Source organism: Bufo bufo, chromosome 2, assembly GCF_905171765.1.
Source record: "Bufo bufo chromosome 2, aBufBuf1.1, whole genome shotgun sequence".
NCBI classification, from domain to species: Eukaryota; Metazoa; Chordata; class Amphibia; order Anura; family Bufonidae; genus Bufo; species Bufo bufo.
In genome coordinates this window covers 328825622-328839310 of record NC_053390.1, presented here as the reverse complement: position 1 = coordinate 328839310, position 13689 = coordinate 328825622, and the positions used below count along the sequence as shown (strand labels likewise).

Sequence of the window (13689 nt, the reverse complement as noted above, 5' to 3'; positions counted from 1 at the left end):
GCGATCTTCTGCGATTCACTGTGGAACGCGGAAGTCGCGCGAACTCCGGGGAGTGGCGTGGCGGATGCGTTCCAGGGTGGAACGCGGAAGTCATCCCGACCAGTCTGCGATCCCTTCGCACTTCCTGGTCTTACTTAAGGGCACTCGTGAGGCGGCATGGCGTGCTGTGATTATTGTCAGAACGCCTGCTGCCTCACGAACCTGTGTTGGACTATCCACCAAACCGGACCCTGCTCTTTCCACAGCTACCATCTGGAAATCGGACCCGCGCAGTCCTCAGACTACAGTCATCCGGGAGTCTCACCCATCACACAGCTACTGCCAATCGCAAGTACCCTTTAGGAGAGAGAGCACCTCTCCTCTGCCTGCTTGCAGGCTAAATCCACTGCATAATAGTGTTCCATATACTAACCCACCGTCTATGAAGCAATAGTACTGTGGCGTACCCTAACATTGTCCTTGCCGCAGCCACTGCATAAATAGTGTTTCATCTACTAACCACCGTCTATGAAGCAATAGAACTGTGTTGAATTGTGGTTGTGTTGCTTGATCACGTGATGGTAGAATCTCTAACTCACCGTTGAGATTGTGAGTGACGCCTGAGATTCATATCTGATTGATCATATTACTCCGCAGTTGCGATCCACTATTGTAAAAACTGCAGTCGTGACAGTGCGGCTGTACTAGCGGTTGAACTGTATGAGCTAGTGAGAGACGAGATAGACCTAACCAAACAACTTGTCCAGAGCAATGGTTCTATGTGCCCTCAGAACAAAATCCTGCAGATTATGCTACCAGGCCTACACATATAGCTTGCCTCCAGAACTCTATATGGTTCTCAGGCCCACCTTTTCTGTATCAGACAGCTGTAGATAATCCTGATGACACCAATGTTTACCCTTTAGTGGAACCTGAAGCTGATCCTGAAATTAGGTCAGAAGTAGTAAGCTTCAGTAATAAAGCCCTTGACACTAGACTGCGGCCACGTTGTTTCGAAAGATTTTCTAACTGGAAGAGAGTAAGCAGGGTTATAGCAAGACTAATCCATGTTGCCAAAAGCTTCCAGAAGAAAACCAATGATGATCAACCTGGAAGCTGGGGAGTTTTCGATGAAAGGGTCAGTTTAGAAGAACTTTCACAAGTCGAGACAGTTATAATTTCTTCTGTACAACAAACATATTTCAGGCAAGAATATGACTGTATTGAACAACTGAAGACACTTCCAAAACAGAGCCGTCTTACAAAACGCAGTCCCTTTATAGATCAAGATGGACTATTGAGAGTAGGTGGCCGCTTATCCTTTGCCACACTATCAGATGAGGAGATGCAGCCTGTCATCATTCCTCATGATCACCATATTGCCTAAATGATTGATTGTAAGATATTATCACAATCAAATAGTTCACCAAGGGCGCCACATAACCGAAGGTGCAATCAGAGCTGCAGATTATGGATTCTTGGTGGAGAACGCCTAGTGTCTACAATCATTCACAAATGTCATGTCATGTGTCATGTGCCGTAAGCTCAGAGGGAGATTGGAAAGCCAAAAGATGGCAGAGTTACCAAAAGATAGAGTCAATCCAAAGCCTCCATTTACTAGTGTGGGTCTTGATGTGTTTGGTCCTTGGGCAGTTGTAACACGCCGCACTAGAGGAGGTAGCACTGACAGCAAACGCTGGGCTGTTCTTTTTACATGTCTTTCTACAAGAGCAGTGCATGTAGAATTGATTGAGTCCCTGTCAGCATCCAGTTTCATCAATGCTTTAAGAAGATTCTTTTCTGTTCGTGGTCCAGCTAAGTTGATTCGCTCAGATAGAGGTACTAACTTTGTAGGAGCATGCAAGGAGCTGCATATGTGCTCAAATGATGCAGAACTTCAAGACTATCTTCAAGACAAAGGATGCACATGGATCTTTAACACTCCACACTCATCTCACATGGGAGGTGCTTGGGAGAGATTAATAGGTGTAGCTAGGCGCATTTTAGATGCAATGTTACTCCAAGCTAAACCTACTTGTTTGACTCGAGACTTTAAGTACTTTCATGGCAGAAGTTATGGCCATCATTAATGCGAGACCTTTGGTACCACTATCTACAGATCCAGATAATCCAACAGTTCTTACTCCTGATATGCTCTTGACCAAAAAGGTAGACTCTTTATCGGACCCTTGTGGGGACTTTAGTACAACAGAACTTCATGTAAAGCAATGGAAACAAGTCCAGTGCCTGGCTGTTACGTTTTGGAAGAGCTGGAGGAGAGAATACCTGTTTACCTAACTAAGTCGCAGGAAATGGACTAAGACCAGTCCAAATGTCAAAGTTGGAGAGGTTGTGTTGTTGAAAGATAGTCAAGAAAGCAGAAATAACTAGCCTGAGGGAATTGTCACAAATACATTGCCAAGTAAAGATGGTAATGTCAGAAAGGTTAAAGTCAAAGTGACGAAACAAGGGACTGCTAAAGCGTACGCCAGACCAGTTTCAGATGTCATTGTTCTCCATTGAATAGGTATTTCTATTATGTTTCTGGCACAATACATAACATAGAGCTTGTCACTGATAGCTTTCAGACGTGATATTCGCCATGAGTTAAATTCCATCCTGTGGATTACAATTGGCATTGGAGTTAGTTTGGCCTAGTGCGACTTCTCCAATCCGAAGATGGGTTTATGGACAAAGCTATTTCTTCATGTGGGCTACCAGCTTGAAGTACCACAGTCAAGAGACACTGATATTGTGGACTCATGTTATAGTTTATGTTAACAGTTCTAGTCGGGAATGTATTTTCTTATTAGTGTCTTTTTCCTGTACAGTAGATATGTATAGGTAGTGATATCATGTATTATCAGGCAGGGAGTGAGCTGCCTTTACAGGCTAATTAAGTTATAGTTATCTATATAGGCCATGTAGTTTATCACTGCCATCTAGTGGCAAAAGTGAGTGGCAGCTTTAACCAGCTTATGAAAATCACTTAGGCAGGAAGTGACCATTGGTCTAGGAAGTGTCTTCAGCCATTTTAGATTGCTATTCTCTATGGATGCAGCCTGTCTGCTTCTCTCCCAAGGGGCTTGAGACATCATCACCTGTAAGTGCATTTTCTGTTAGTTATGCTATACTAGTTTATTCTATGTATACTGATATGTTGTTATTGTATTGTATTTCAGTTTCACAAAAAAATAAAAAGGAATAAAGTTTGATTCCTTTGGTAGACAACACAAGCAGTGGGCTTGACAAGTGTTTAGCTGTCAGTTTAGAACCACACATAGTCAGTGTTTTGAGAGCGGAACAATCATAAAATATAACATTATATGAAATGATGTGTCATTCATCATCCAGAGGTCAGAAAAACAGAACTGAGAAGTTGTTGAAGTGCCTTGCAGCAATATCCTTAAGTAACACCAATATACCACTCCCAAACTTCTCAGAAGCAAACTGAGACTTAGACATAAGACCCGAGAGGCCCAGGTATATTTCCTGTTGACCTCCCCACCGCCAACTATCCAAGAGTTTCCTTCAAGTTCTTTGTCGCACACGTATCTCTTCCCTTGAAAACTGTCGAACTACTGTATAAACGGCTTCCACCGATCAAAGAATTTCTTAGAGTGGGGATCTTTGTGACTCTCAACCAAATTTTTTTCCCAAGTTCATCAGCTTATATAAGTGGTCAACCAGTTCCTTAACAGATGGGAAGAGGGTCCAGCCAATGGATAAACAGAAGCCGCAGGGCGCTCAAAAGTATTGCATGAAGCAATAAGGGAACAGCCCTAATTCCAGGGTTTTGTAAATTTTCTATCTTTATTGAGTGAAAGAGCAAAATAAATCGATCTTTAGGTAGAGAAACGTTCCAGAGGGAAGATATATATTGTATGACCATGTCCCAGTAGATATCAATCTGTGGGCATTGTCAAATGCCATGACACAGATCTGTAAAGGGGGTGTTACATCTCGGACAGGCAGTGAGTCTATCTGGGTTGGCTGGCAATGGAGGGAAATTAAAAAAATAAACCACCCTATGATTCAATTTAAAACGTGTTTCCCTCTATCACTCTCCAATCACACTTTTCTTCACCCTTCCCTAGCCCTCTAATATCCTTTCATAAATGTCCTGACTTCGCAGTATTTGTTCCCATTTTTTAAGAACTTTTTGGGGTAAATTGACAAGAAGTGGTTTCACTCTGATAAGGGAGGAAATGGTGTGTCCACGGGTTCTTGGAGCCACCATTGCATCAAATGTATTTCAATGTGCTTCATGTTCGGGTTGTCTAAGCACGATTTACAGAAAGACTGTAATTGGTAAAATTGCAAAAAGTGTCTGCTAGATACTCCATACCGTTTGGAGAGTTCCTGGAAACGACACCAGCGTCTCTAATCTGGACATATCATCTGCAGTGGGGTATGTATCCCCTTTTTCTCCCACTCCCTTACAAATTTGTCAGACCCTCCCACCAGAAACTCTGGATGTCTCCAAAATGGCAAATGTTTTGATAGCAGAAAGGGAGTTTAAAACACTTTCGCACCTCTTTCCAGGAGACTATAGTACACTTCAACACAGTGAAGCATTTCACAGTTGGGAGTAACAAGCATGTAACAAGCTGTGAAGGTCAGCTAACTCCTATTCTATTGAAAGAGCTGAATAGTAGGAGGAGGCATTCAGTTAATCAATAGCATGGCAGAATAGGCAGATTATATTATAACCTCGGATATTCGGCATATATATCCCTCCCTCTGGCCTGCAAAGCATTTGTTTTTCCAAAGCTATTCTGGGTTTTCCACCTGCCCATATAAATTTTGTTACACATTCTTTGTTTCCTTATACTTAAATAATAAAGGTAGGGTCTGCAAAGGATATAAAAGCTTAGGGAAGGCAATCAGTCTGACCAAATGACATCTGCCCAAAAAAGAAAAAGATAAGGGAAGACGCCACCACCTGGTCAAGTCCCTCTGAAGTTGTGCAAAAATAGGTGAATAGTTCAAAAGGTATACAAGCTATCTGATGACCTCCCAATTTTAATACCAAAGTAGGTCAGGGACGGCATGGGAAAAAGCGTATCCTCCAATCCCCTCCAGAAGGAGGATGGGTTGGGACAACCTATCTTCGATAACCTTAAAAGTTTCCAAATTGTTCTATGGTCTTGAGAACCTTGGTCAGATAAACATGGGGTTCACTCATAAATGGCAGCATGTCATCGGCAAATAAGGCTGTTTCCAGTTCCCCAACCCAGATTCTTATTCCCTTATAGATGGAGGAATCCTCCAGGTATGCCTGGTGCTCTTGGTTAGTGTCAGCTTAGCTCTTTGATGGTTGGAATTCAATTACTACTGGTATGGTAACGAACCAAACGCTCTTTTCTGGCCAGACAACTTAACCACCTCAGCCCCCATAGCTTAAACACCCTGAAAGACCAGGCCACTTTTTACACTTCTGACCTACCCTACTTTCACTGTTTATTGCTCGGTCATGCAACTTACCACCCAAATGAATTTTACCTCCTTTTCTTCTCACTAATAGAGCTTTCATTTGGTGGTATTTCATTGCTGCTGACATTTTTACTTTTTTTGTTATTAATCGAAATTTAACGATTTTTTTGCAAAAAAATGTCATTTTTCACTTTCAGTTGTAAAATTTTGCAAAAAAAAACAGATCCATATATAAATTTTGCTATAAATTTATTGTTCTACATGTCTTTGATAAAAAAAAATGTTTGGGTAAAAAAAAAAATGGTTTGGGTAAAAGTTATAGCGTTTACAAACTATGGTACAAAAATGTGAATTTCCGCTTTTTGAAGCAGCTCTGACTTTCTGAGCACCTGTCATGTTTCCTGATCTTCTACAATGCCCAGACAGTACAAACACCCCACAAATGACCCCATTTCGGAAAGTAGACACCCTAAGGTATTCGCTGATGGGCATAGTGAGTTCATAGAACTTTTTATTTTTTGTCACAAGTTAGCGGAAAATGATGATTTTATATATTATTTTTCTTACAAAGTCTCATATTCCACTAACTTGTGACAAAAAATAAAAAATTCTAGGAACTCGCCATGCCCCTCACGGAATACCTTGGGGTGTCTTCTTTCCAATATGGGGTCACTTGTGGGGTAGTTATACTGCCCTGGCATTTTCCAGGGGCCCTAATGTGTGGTAAGTAGGTAAATGACCTGTGAAATCCTAAAGGTGCTCTTTGGAATGTGGGCCCCTTTGCCCACCTAGGCTGCAAAAAAGTGTCACACATGTGGTATCTCCGTATTCAGGAGAAGTTGGGGAATGTGTTTTGGGGTGTCATTTTACATATACCCATGCTTGGTGAGAGAAATATCTTGGCAAAAGACAACTTTTCCCATTTTTTTTATACAAAGTTGGCATTTGACCAAGATATTTCTCTCACCCAGCATGGGTATATGTAAAATGACACCCCAAAACACATTCCCCAACTTCTCCTGAATACGGCGATACCACATGTGTGACACTTTTTTTCAGCCTAGATGCGCAAAGGGGCCCATATTCATTTTATGAGAGCATTTTTAGACATTTGGATCCCAGACTTCTTCTCACGCTTTAGGGACCCTAGAATGCCAGGGCAGTATAAATACCCCACATGTGACCCCATTTTGGAAAGAAGACACCCCAAGGTATTCAATGAGGGGCATGGCGAGTTCATAGAATTTTTTTTTTTTTTGGCACAAGTTAGCGGAAATTGATATTTTTTATTTTTTTCTCACAAAGTCTCCCTTTCCGCTAACTTGGGACAAAAATTTCAATCTTTCATGGACTCAATATGCCCCACACGGAATACCTGGGGGTGTCTTCTTTCCGAAATGGGGTCACATGTGGGGTATTTATACTGCCCTGGCATTCTAGGGGCCCTAAAGCGTGAGAAGAAGTCTGGAATATAAATGTCTAAAAAAATTTACGCATTTGGATTCCGTGAGGGGTATGGTGAGTTCATGTGAGATTTTATTTTTTGACACAAGTTAGTGGAATATGAGACTTTGTAAGAAAAAAAATAATAATTTCCGCTAACTTGGGCCAAAAAAATGTCTGAATGGAGCCTGACAGGGGGGTGATCAATGACAGGGGGGTGATCAATGACAGGGGGGTGATCAGGGAGTCTATATGGGGTGATCACCCCCCTGTCATTGATCACCCCCTTGTCATTGATCACCCCCCTATAAGGCTCCATTCAGATGTCCGTATGTGTTTTGCGGATCCGATCCATGTATCAGTGGATCCGTAAAAATCATACGGACATCTGAATGCAGCCTGACAGGGGGGTGATCAATGACAGGGGGGTGATCAATGACACGGGGGTGATCAGTGAGTCTATATGGGGTGATCACCCCCCTGTAAGGCTCCATTCAGACGTCCGTATGTGTTTTGCGGATCCGATCCATCTATCGGTGGATCCGTAAAATTCATACGGACCTCTAAATGGAGCCTTACAGGGGGTTATCAATGACAGGGGGTGATCAGGGAGTCTATATCGGGTGATCAGGGGTGAATAAGGGGTTAATAAGTGACGGGGGGGGGGGGGTGTAGTGTAGTGTAGTGGTGGTTGGTGCTACTTTACTGAGCTACCTGTGTCCTCTGGTGGTCGATCCAAACAAAGGGGACCACCAGAGGACCAGGTAGCAGGTATATTAGACGCTGTTATCAAAACAGCGTCTAATATACCTGTTAGGGGTTAAAAAAATCACATCTCCAGCCTGTCAGCGAACGATCGCGCTGGCAGGCTGGAGATCCACTCTCTTACCTTCCGTTCCTGTGAGCGCGCGCGACTGTGTGCGCGCGTTCACAGGAAATCTCGCGTCTCGCGAGATGACGCACGGATGCGTCCAGGAGGAATGAATCAACCACCTTCCGGACGCATCCGTGCATTAGGCGGTCGGGAGGTGGTTAAAGGGGTTATCCCATGATTAATGTAAAAAATGAAAATCAGAGATCATATAGTACATGACAATCTCTTTCCAACAAAGCTAGAACCAGCCCTGTATCTCACATAGATCTACAAATCTCCCCATTCATTGCTCTGCTAGATTTATATCAAGCTGACAGGTCAAGTGGAGTGTCTTTTCTGCTGCAGCTCAGAAGGAGTGTCCTTTCTGCTGGAGCTCTCTCCCCATCACAGCTCAGGAGGCAGCTGAAGGATCAAACTGAGCACGTGCGGTCTTCTGCATTAGCGTGACAAAGAAATAAAAAGAACAAACAGCAGGCGGCGCTATACAGCTATATTTAATTGAATAACTCAGTGGCTATACAAAAATTTTAATTACATTCAGTTACAAAAGTATTCAGATCCAGGTGCTGGTTTGAAAATTGTAGAATATTTTTCGTGGGATAACCTCCTTAAGTTTACATCGTCATGGGCTCACATCCCCTTTAGGCTACTTTCACACTAGCGTTCGGGGCTCCGCTTGTGAGTTCCGTTTGAAGGCTCTCACAAGCGGCCCCGAACGGATCCGTCCAGCCCTAATGCATTCTGAATGGATGCGGATCCGCTCAGAATGCATCAGTCTGGCACAGTTTGTCCTCCGCTCCGCTCAGCAGGCGGACACCTGAACGCAGTCAATGGGGACGGATCCGTTTGAAGTTGACACAGTATGGCTCAATTTTCAAACGGATCCGTCCCCCATTGACTTTCAATGTAAAGTCAAAACGGATCCGTTTGCATTATCCTGAACAAAAAAAAAAATAAAAAAAAAAATGTTTTATTTTTTTTTTCATGGTAATGCAAACGGATCCGTTCTGAACGGATCTAAGCGTTTGCATTATAGGTGCGGATCCGTCTGTGCAGATACCAGACGGATCCGCACCTAACGCAAGTGTGAAAGTAGCCTTAGTTATGATACTTTGACCCTTCTGGCATATCTAATACCTTAGGCTCTTATTATGCCTCCTTTTATAACTTGGCAGATGATCACCATAGGGGATAATTTACATGATATTTATGTAGTCATTACGGACACGGCGATACCAAAGTTATGGGGGGATTTTTTTTGCTATTTTTTTCCATTTAAAAGAGTATTTTCAATGTAAAAAAAAACTTTTAATTGGAATTTTTTTTTTATTTAATATTTTTTTTTTTAACCACTTAAAAGTCCCACAAGTGGACTATAACAGACATTTTAATTTTAAAATACAATGCACTATCCCTATAGTTGCATGTTGGCTGCATACCCTATCTGTATTCAAATCTCTGGGGAAAATAGTTTTCCTTTATTGGTCAATCCTGTTAGCTCATCCAGCGTGTGCACTAACCAATCATATTTTCAGGATATGGGAAGGGGGAGTGGGTGGGATGGAGAATTGTCTGTATTTATATTGGATGAATTTAAGAAATTCTTATGCTTATATTTGTGACCTCTTCTACCTCCCATAATACTGTATGTTTTATCATGCTTATGGACCCAGGAATAACGGTTTCTCTTTTTGGTGCTACTTTACGCTCACCAGTTTATTTACTGATGCAAATTAAATCTTATCGGTATCCCTTTGTAATGTCTTTAGTATGTACTCGCCTTTAAAGTTCAATAAAAAATAAGTTATATAAAATTCCTCAAAGCCGATACACAGGACTAAAGGTCATAAAGGTTCACATCATTTTGCCACTCTAAGACATGTGATACTGGATCATTTTCCTCCATAAATGGAGAAATATAGAAAATTTTGAAGGGTTCACAAACTTTTAAGCACCATTGCATATTTATACACTTAGAATACTTATAGAAGCAGATGAGGATCGGGATAAATATCAAAGTAAAAAGGACTCACTTACTTATAATAACATATATCTGTTCCAACACGGATCCACCACGGCCGGGAAGCCAAAGCCTCCTGTACGGAATACATAAGGGGCTGCATACCTTTTGTATAAAACAAAAACATGCAATATTATTTTTCTTTTACTAAAAACCACATAAATCAATTTTTCACTCAATGATGGATGTTAAATTATTTTTTAATCAATTATTCAACATATCACATTAATCATAACTAAAGGAAGTTAAGGAGAGTTAAATCCGGGTGCTGTTATGTCGGACTCCTGGAAATACAATTACCGGTAGGTCTAATTCCTACTTTCCAGGACGTCCTCCATGACAGCACCACATGGAGCAATACCAGATTAGTACACTAATTAGGGAGGGACCACGGCCTGGAGGACCTTACGTCCGAACCTCTGGTCATGGTTTCCTGCAATGTCTAATCTATAGTGTTTACAAAATGTATGCGAACTCGACCACGTTGCTGCTTTGCAAATCTGATCGATTGAAGCTTCCGCATGTTCTGCCCAAGATGCCGCCACCGCTCTAGAATGGGCTCTAATGTTTTGTGAACAAGCCAGTCCCTGCAGATAGGATTCTATAATTGCCCTATTTACCCATCTGGCCAATGTTGTATTGGAAGCTTTCCTGCCAGCAAACTTTATGAACAGATTTGTATCCGTCCTAAATCTGCTAGTAACCTCCAAATATTCCAGAAGAGTCCGCCTGACATCTAGCATGTGGAAGCTCTTTTCCGTGTCATTTTTCGGATCTGCACAGAAGGAAGGTAATACTATTTCCTGATTTAGATGAAACCGAGAGACTGATCCGTCTTCAAATGCTTTCAGTTCACTTGCGTTTTTCCGGATCCGACGTGTAATTCCGGCAAATGGAGTACACGCCGGATCCGGACAACGCAAGTGTGAAAGAGCCCTTACTTTCACATTCTCCCTTATTGCAAATCTTAAATATTTTTGGTAGTCTAGGTGGATCGGCACATGATAATATGCATCCTTCAGGCCCAGGGTGCATATTACCACGCATGGAGGAATTAGGGGTATAGTAGATCTGATCGATTCCATTTTGAAGCGTCTGTATTTTTTTGATGTGTTCAAGAGTTTTAAATTTATTATGGTCCTGAATGAACCGTCCTTTTTTTTTATTTTTTATAAGAAACAGTCTCGAATAAAACCCCTCGCCTTCCTGATGTTTCAGGACCTGAACTACTTCTCCTAATTGTTTTAGTTTTGAAATATCCTTCTCTGTCCCCGTCCGTTATTGGAACAGGAAAAAACACTGGTGGGTGGGTGTGGGTGTGTGGGGGGGGAGCTTTTAACCTCTCTTTGTTCCTGTCCCAATAGTGGGCGGGGAGACATCCTCCATGTGGTGCTGTCCTGGAAAGTTGGTTTAGAAACCCTTCTGTTCTGTGTGGAGGGCCTGGTTTGATCCGTGCTATGGGGCCCTTACTTCTCCATGTACGCCACTGATTGGAACACACCCCTTAATCACTGAATTCAGTTTCCTTGCCACAGGTATATAAAACCATGCCCCAAAGGAATGCAGTCTGCCTTTATGAACATTTGTGAAAGAATGGGTCATTCTAAAAAGCTCACTGAATTTGAGCGTAGTACCATAATATGATGCCACAATAAGTCAATTTGTGAAATTTCTTCCCTCTTAGATGTTCCATGATCAACAGTGAGTGGTATTATTGCAAAGTTGAAGCGTTTAGGAACCACAGCAACTCAGTGGCAGACCATGTAAAGTTACAGAGAAACGTGTTTTGTGGAGTGATGAATCACAATTCAATATTTGACAGTCTGATGGAAGAGTCTGGGTTTGGCGAATGCAAGGAGAAAGTTACCTGCCTGACCGCATTGTGCCAACTGAAGTCTGGTGGTGGAGGATAATGTTATGGGGTTGTTTTCGAGGGGATGGCCTAGGCCCCTTATTTCCAGTGACGGGGAAATCTTAATGCTTCAGCGTACCAAGACAATTTTTACAATTGTGAGTTTTGTATGCTTTTAGTATTGTGAGAACAGTCTAGTGTGGAGTTTGGTGTGAAAGAACATGAATAGCCTGCGCAGAGTCCTGACCTGAACCCCAATGAACACCTTTGCGATAAACTAGAACAGAGTTTGTGAGTCAGGCCCTCTCATCCAACATCAGTTTCTGACCTCACAAATGATCGTGTGGATGAATTGACAAAAATTCCCACAGAAACCCTCCTAAATCTTGTAGAAACTGTTCTCAGACCAGTGGAATAATGCTTATGGCTTTACAATGGGATGTCATAAAAGCTCCTGTAGGTGTAATATGTAGGTGTCTCAATACTTTTTTCCATATAGTATGCCTTACTAAATTCCCAAAAGAAAAATGGAAAAGAAATAGGAAGCAAAAATGACACAGATTAGATATACCAGTAATGTCTCATCAGTAAGAATCTCATCAGTTACACCTACAACAAAGTGGCGGTGGCTCCTTCATCAAATTTTTTACATAAAACAAAAAACAAAAGCGCACTAAACCCAACAATGTTGAAATTGCAGTATAACCCTGCAGACTAAAATGGCCGCTGAGCTAAATATGCCAAGGAAATATTGTTCTAGGCACTGGAGGTGTCCAGTGGCCAGATATCCTCTGATAAAGACTAATCTATATCTAATCAATATGACATAAATGCTTATGAAGAGAAAACCCTTTTTTGAGCTCCACACTTTTTACACACAAATAACATGTAAAAGAGTCTTAAAGGTGTGCTGTATTAGCGAACATTCCCCTCGGAAAGTGCTGACCACTTGTATTACACTCCAGTTATTGAACTGTATGGAAAGACTTGTATGGCCATCCCTCCATCTACACATAGGACTCCAAAGCATGGTTAAAAGCAAGGGTCAGATGTAACACACTATGGAAGACAATACTTTTTAATAGTCATGTACTCAGAACGCTCTACACCAGTCCTAAATGATTTTCACTCTGGGCCTTACCATAATTGAACTGACTGTTGGACTTTTCACAATTGATGATGTTAAAGCGATAAGCAGTACCGGTCTTCATTCCACTCACTTCAAAGTAAAACCACTGATGGTAATGATTGCTATTTATATCAGAGTTCAAGATGAGATCATATTCATGTCTGTAAAATAAATCACAGGTGCCGTTTTTGTCCTTTTAAACATGATTACTGAAGCGGGAGAATCAAGAAGATGTCTTACTTTCTTATCTGAACAACCTTCCGCAGGTTTCCAGATTCAAACTTAGAATTGAACTTGAGAACTTCACTCTCATCCGGTATGGAACAGCTGCATTGCGTTAAGAAGAAGTAAAAAGATGTTAATCCTCAGTAGTCCTGAATGTCCTTTCCTGCAAGCTACTTTATTCCCTAGGAGACGAATGTGAAGTGTGCAAACAAAGTCTGTAACATCTATCCTCAACCAGAAAAATTGAGAATTAGGTGAACACTATAATCTGTCAATGTAAATTTCTACCCAAATGACTATTCTATTTGTAAAACTGCAACAAGACCTCTTCATAAAGTAAAGCCTATGCTTAGGTTTGTGCAAGAATAGGGGGGTGGGGGTGGCAAACCCCCCCAATTTGGATGACCTGTAAAGGGAAGCTTACTCACCTGCTCCCTGGCACTGGCTCCCCGCTTCTTCTCCTCTCAGCCTGTGATGCTCCGCTGGTCTCCTTCGCTGTAAACATCCAGTCTGACGTCATCTGCAGCCAATCACTGGCCGCAGTGGAGACTGGATCCTCTTGCATCATGTGACAATTTGTCATGGCACATGGGGAGCCAGTCACGGCCATGGCCAGTGATTGGCTGCGGTGGTCAAACTGGATGTTTACAGCGAGGGAGACCAACGTAGTATCACAGGCCAGGAGGAGAAGCAGATGGTAGTCAGTGTCGGGAAGCAGGTAAGTAAGCTTC

At 42.0% G+C, this 13689-nt stretch overlaps 1 protein-coding gene across 7 annotated transcripts in view; it reads right to left on the bottom strand.

The window, feature by feature from the left end:
• Nucleotides 1–13689, bottom strand: part of AGTPBP1 (ATP/GTP binding carboxypeptidase 1) — a 197881-nt gene that overhangs the window by 68917 nt on the left and 115275 nt on the right. For all 7 annotated transcript variants that reach the window (XM_040417016.1, XM_040417017.1, XM_040417015.1 and 4 more), the window contains 3 exons: nucleotides 12974–13060; nucleotides 12746–12894; nucleotides 9770–9857 (listed from right to left, as the gene is read on the bottom strand). In XM_040417016.1, coding sequence (XP_040272950.1) covers nucleotides 9770–9857; nucleotides 12746–12894; nucleotides 12974–13060 — 324 coding nt within the window. The remainder of the gene's footprint in view (nucleotides 1–9769; nucleotides 9858–12745; nucleotides 12895–12973; nucleotides 13061–13689) is intronic.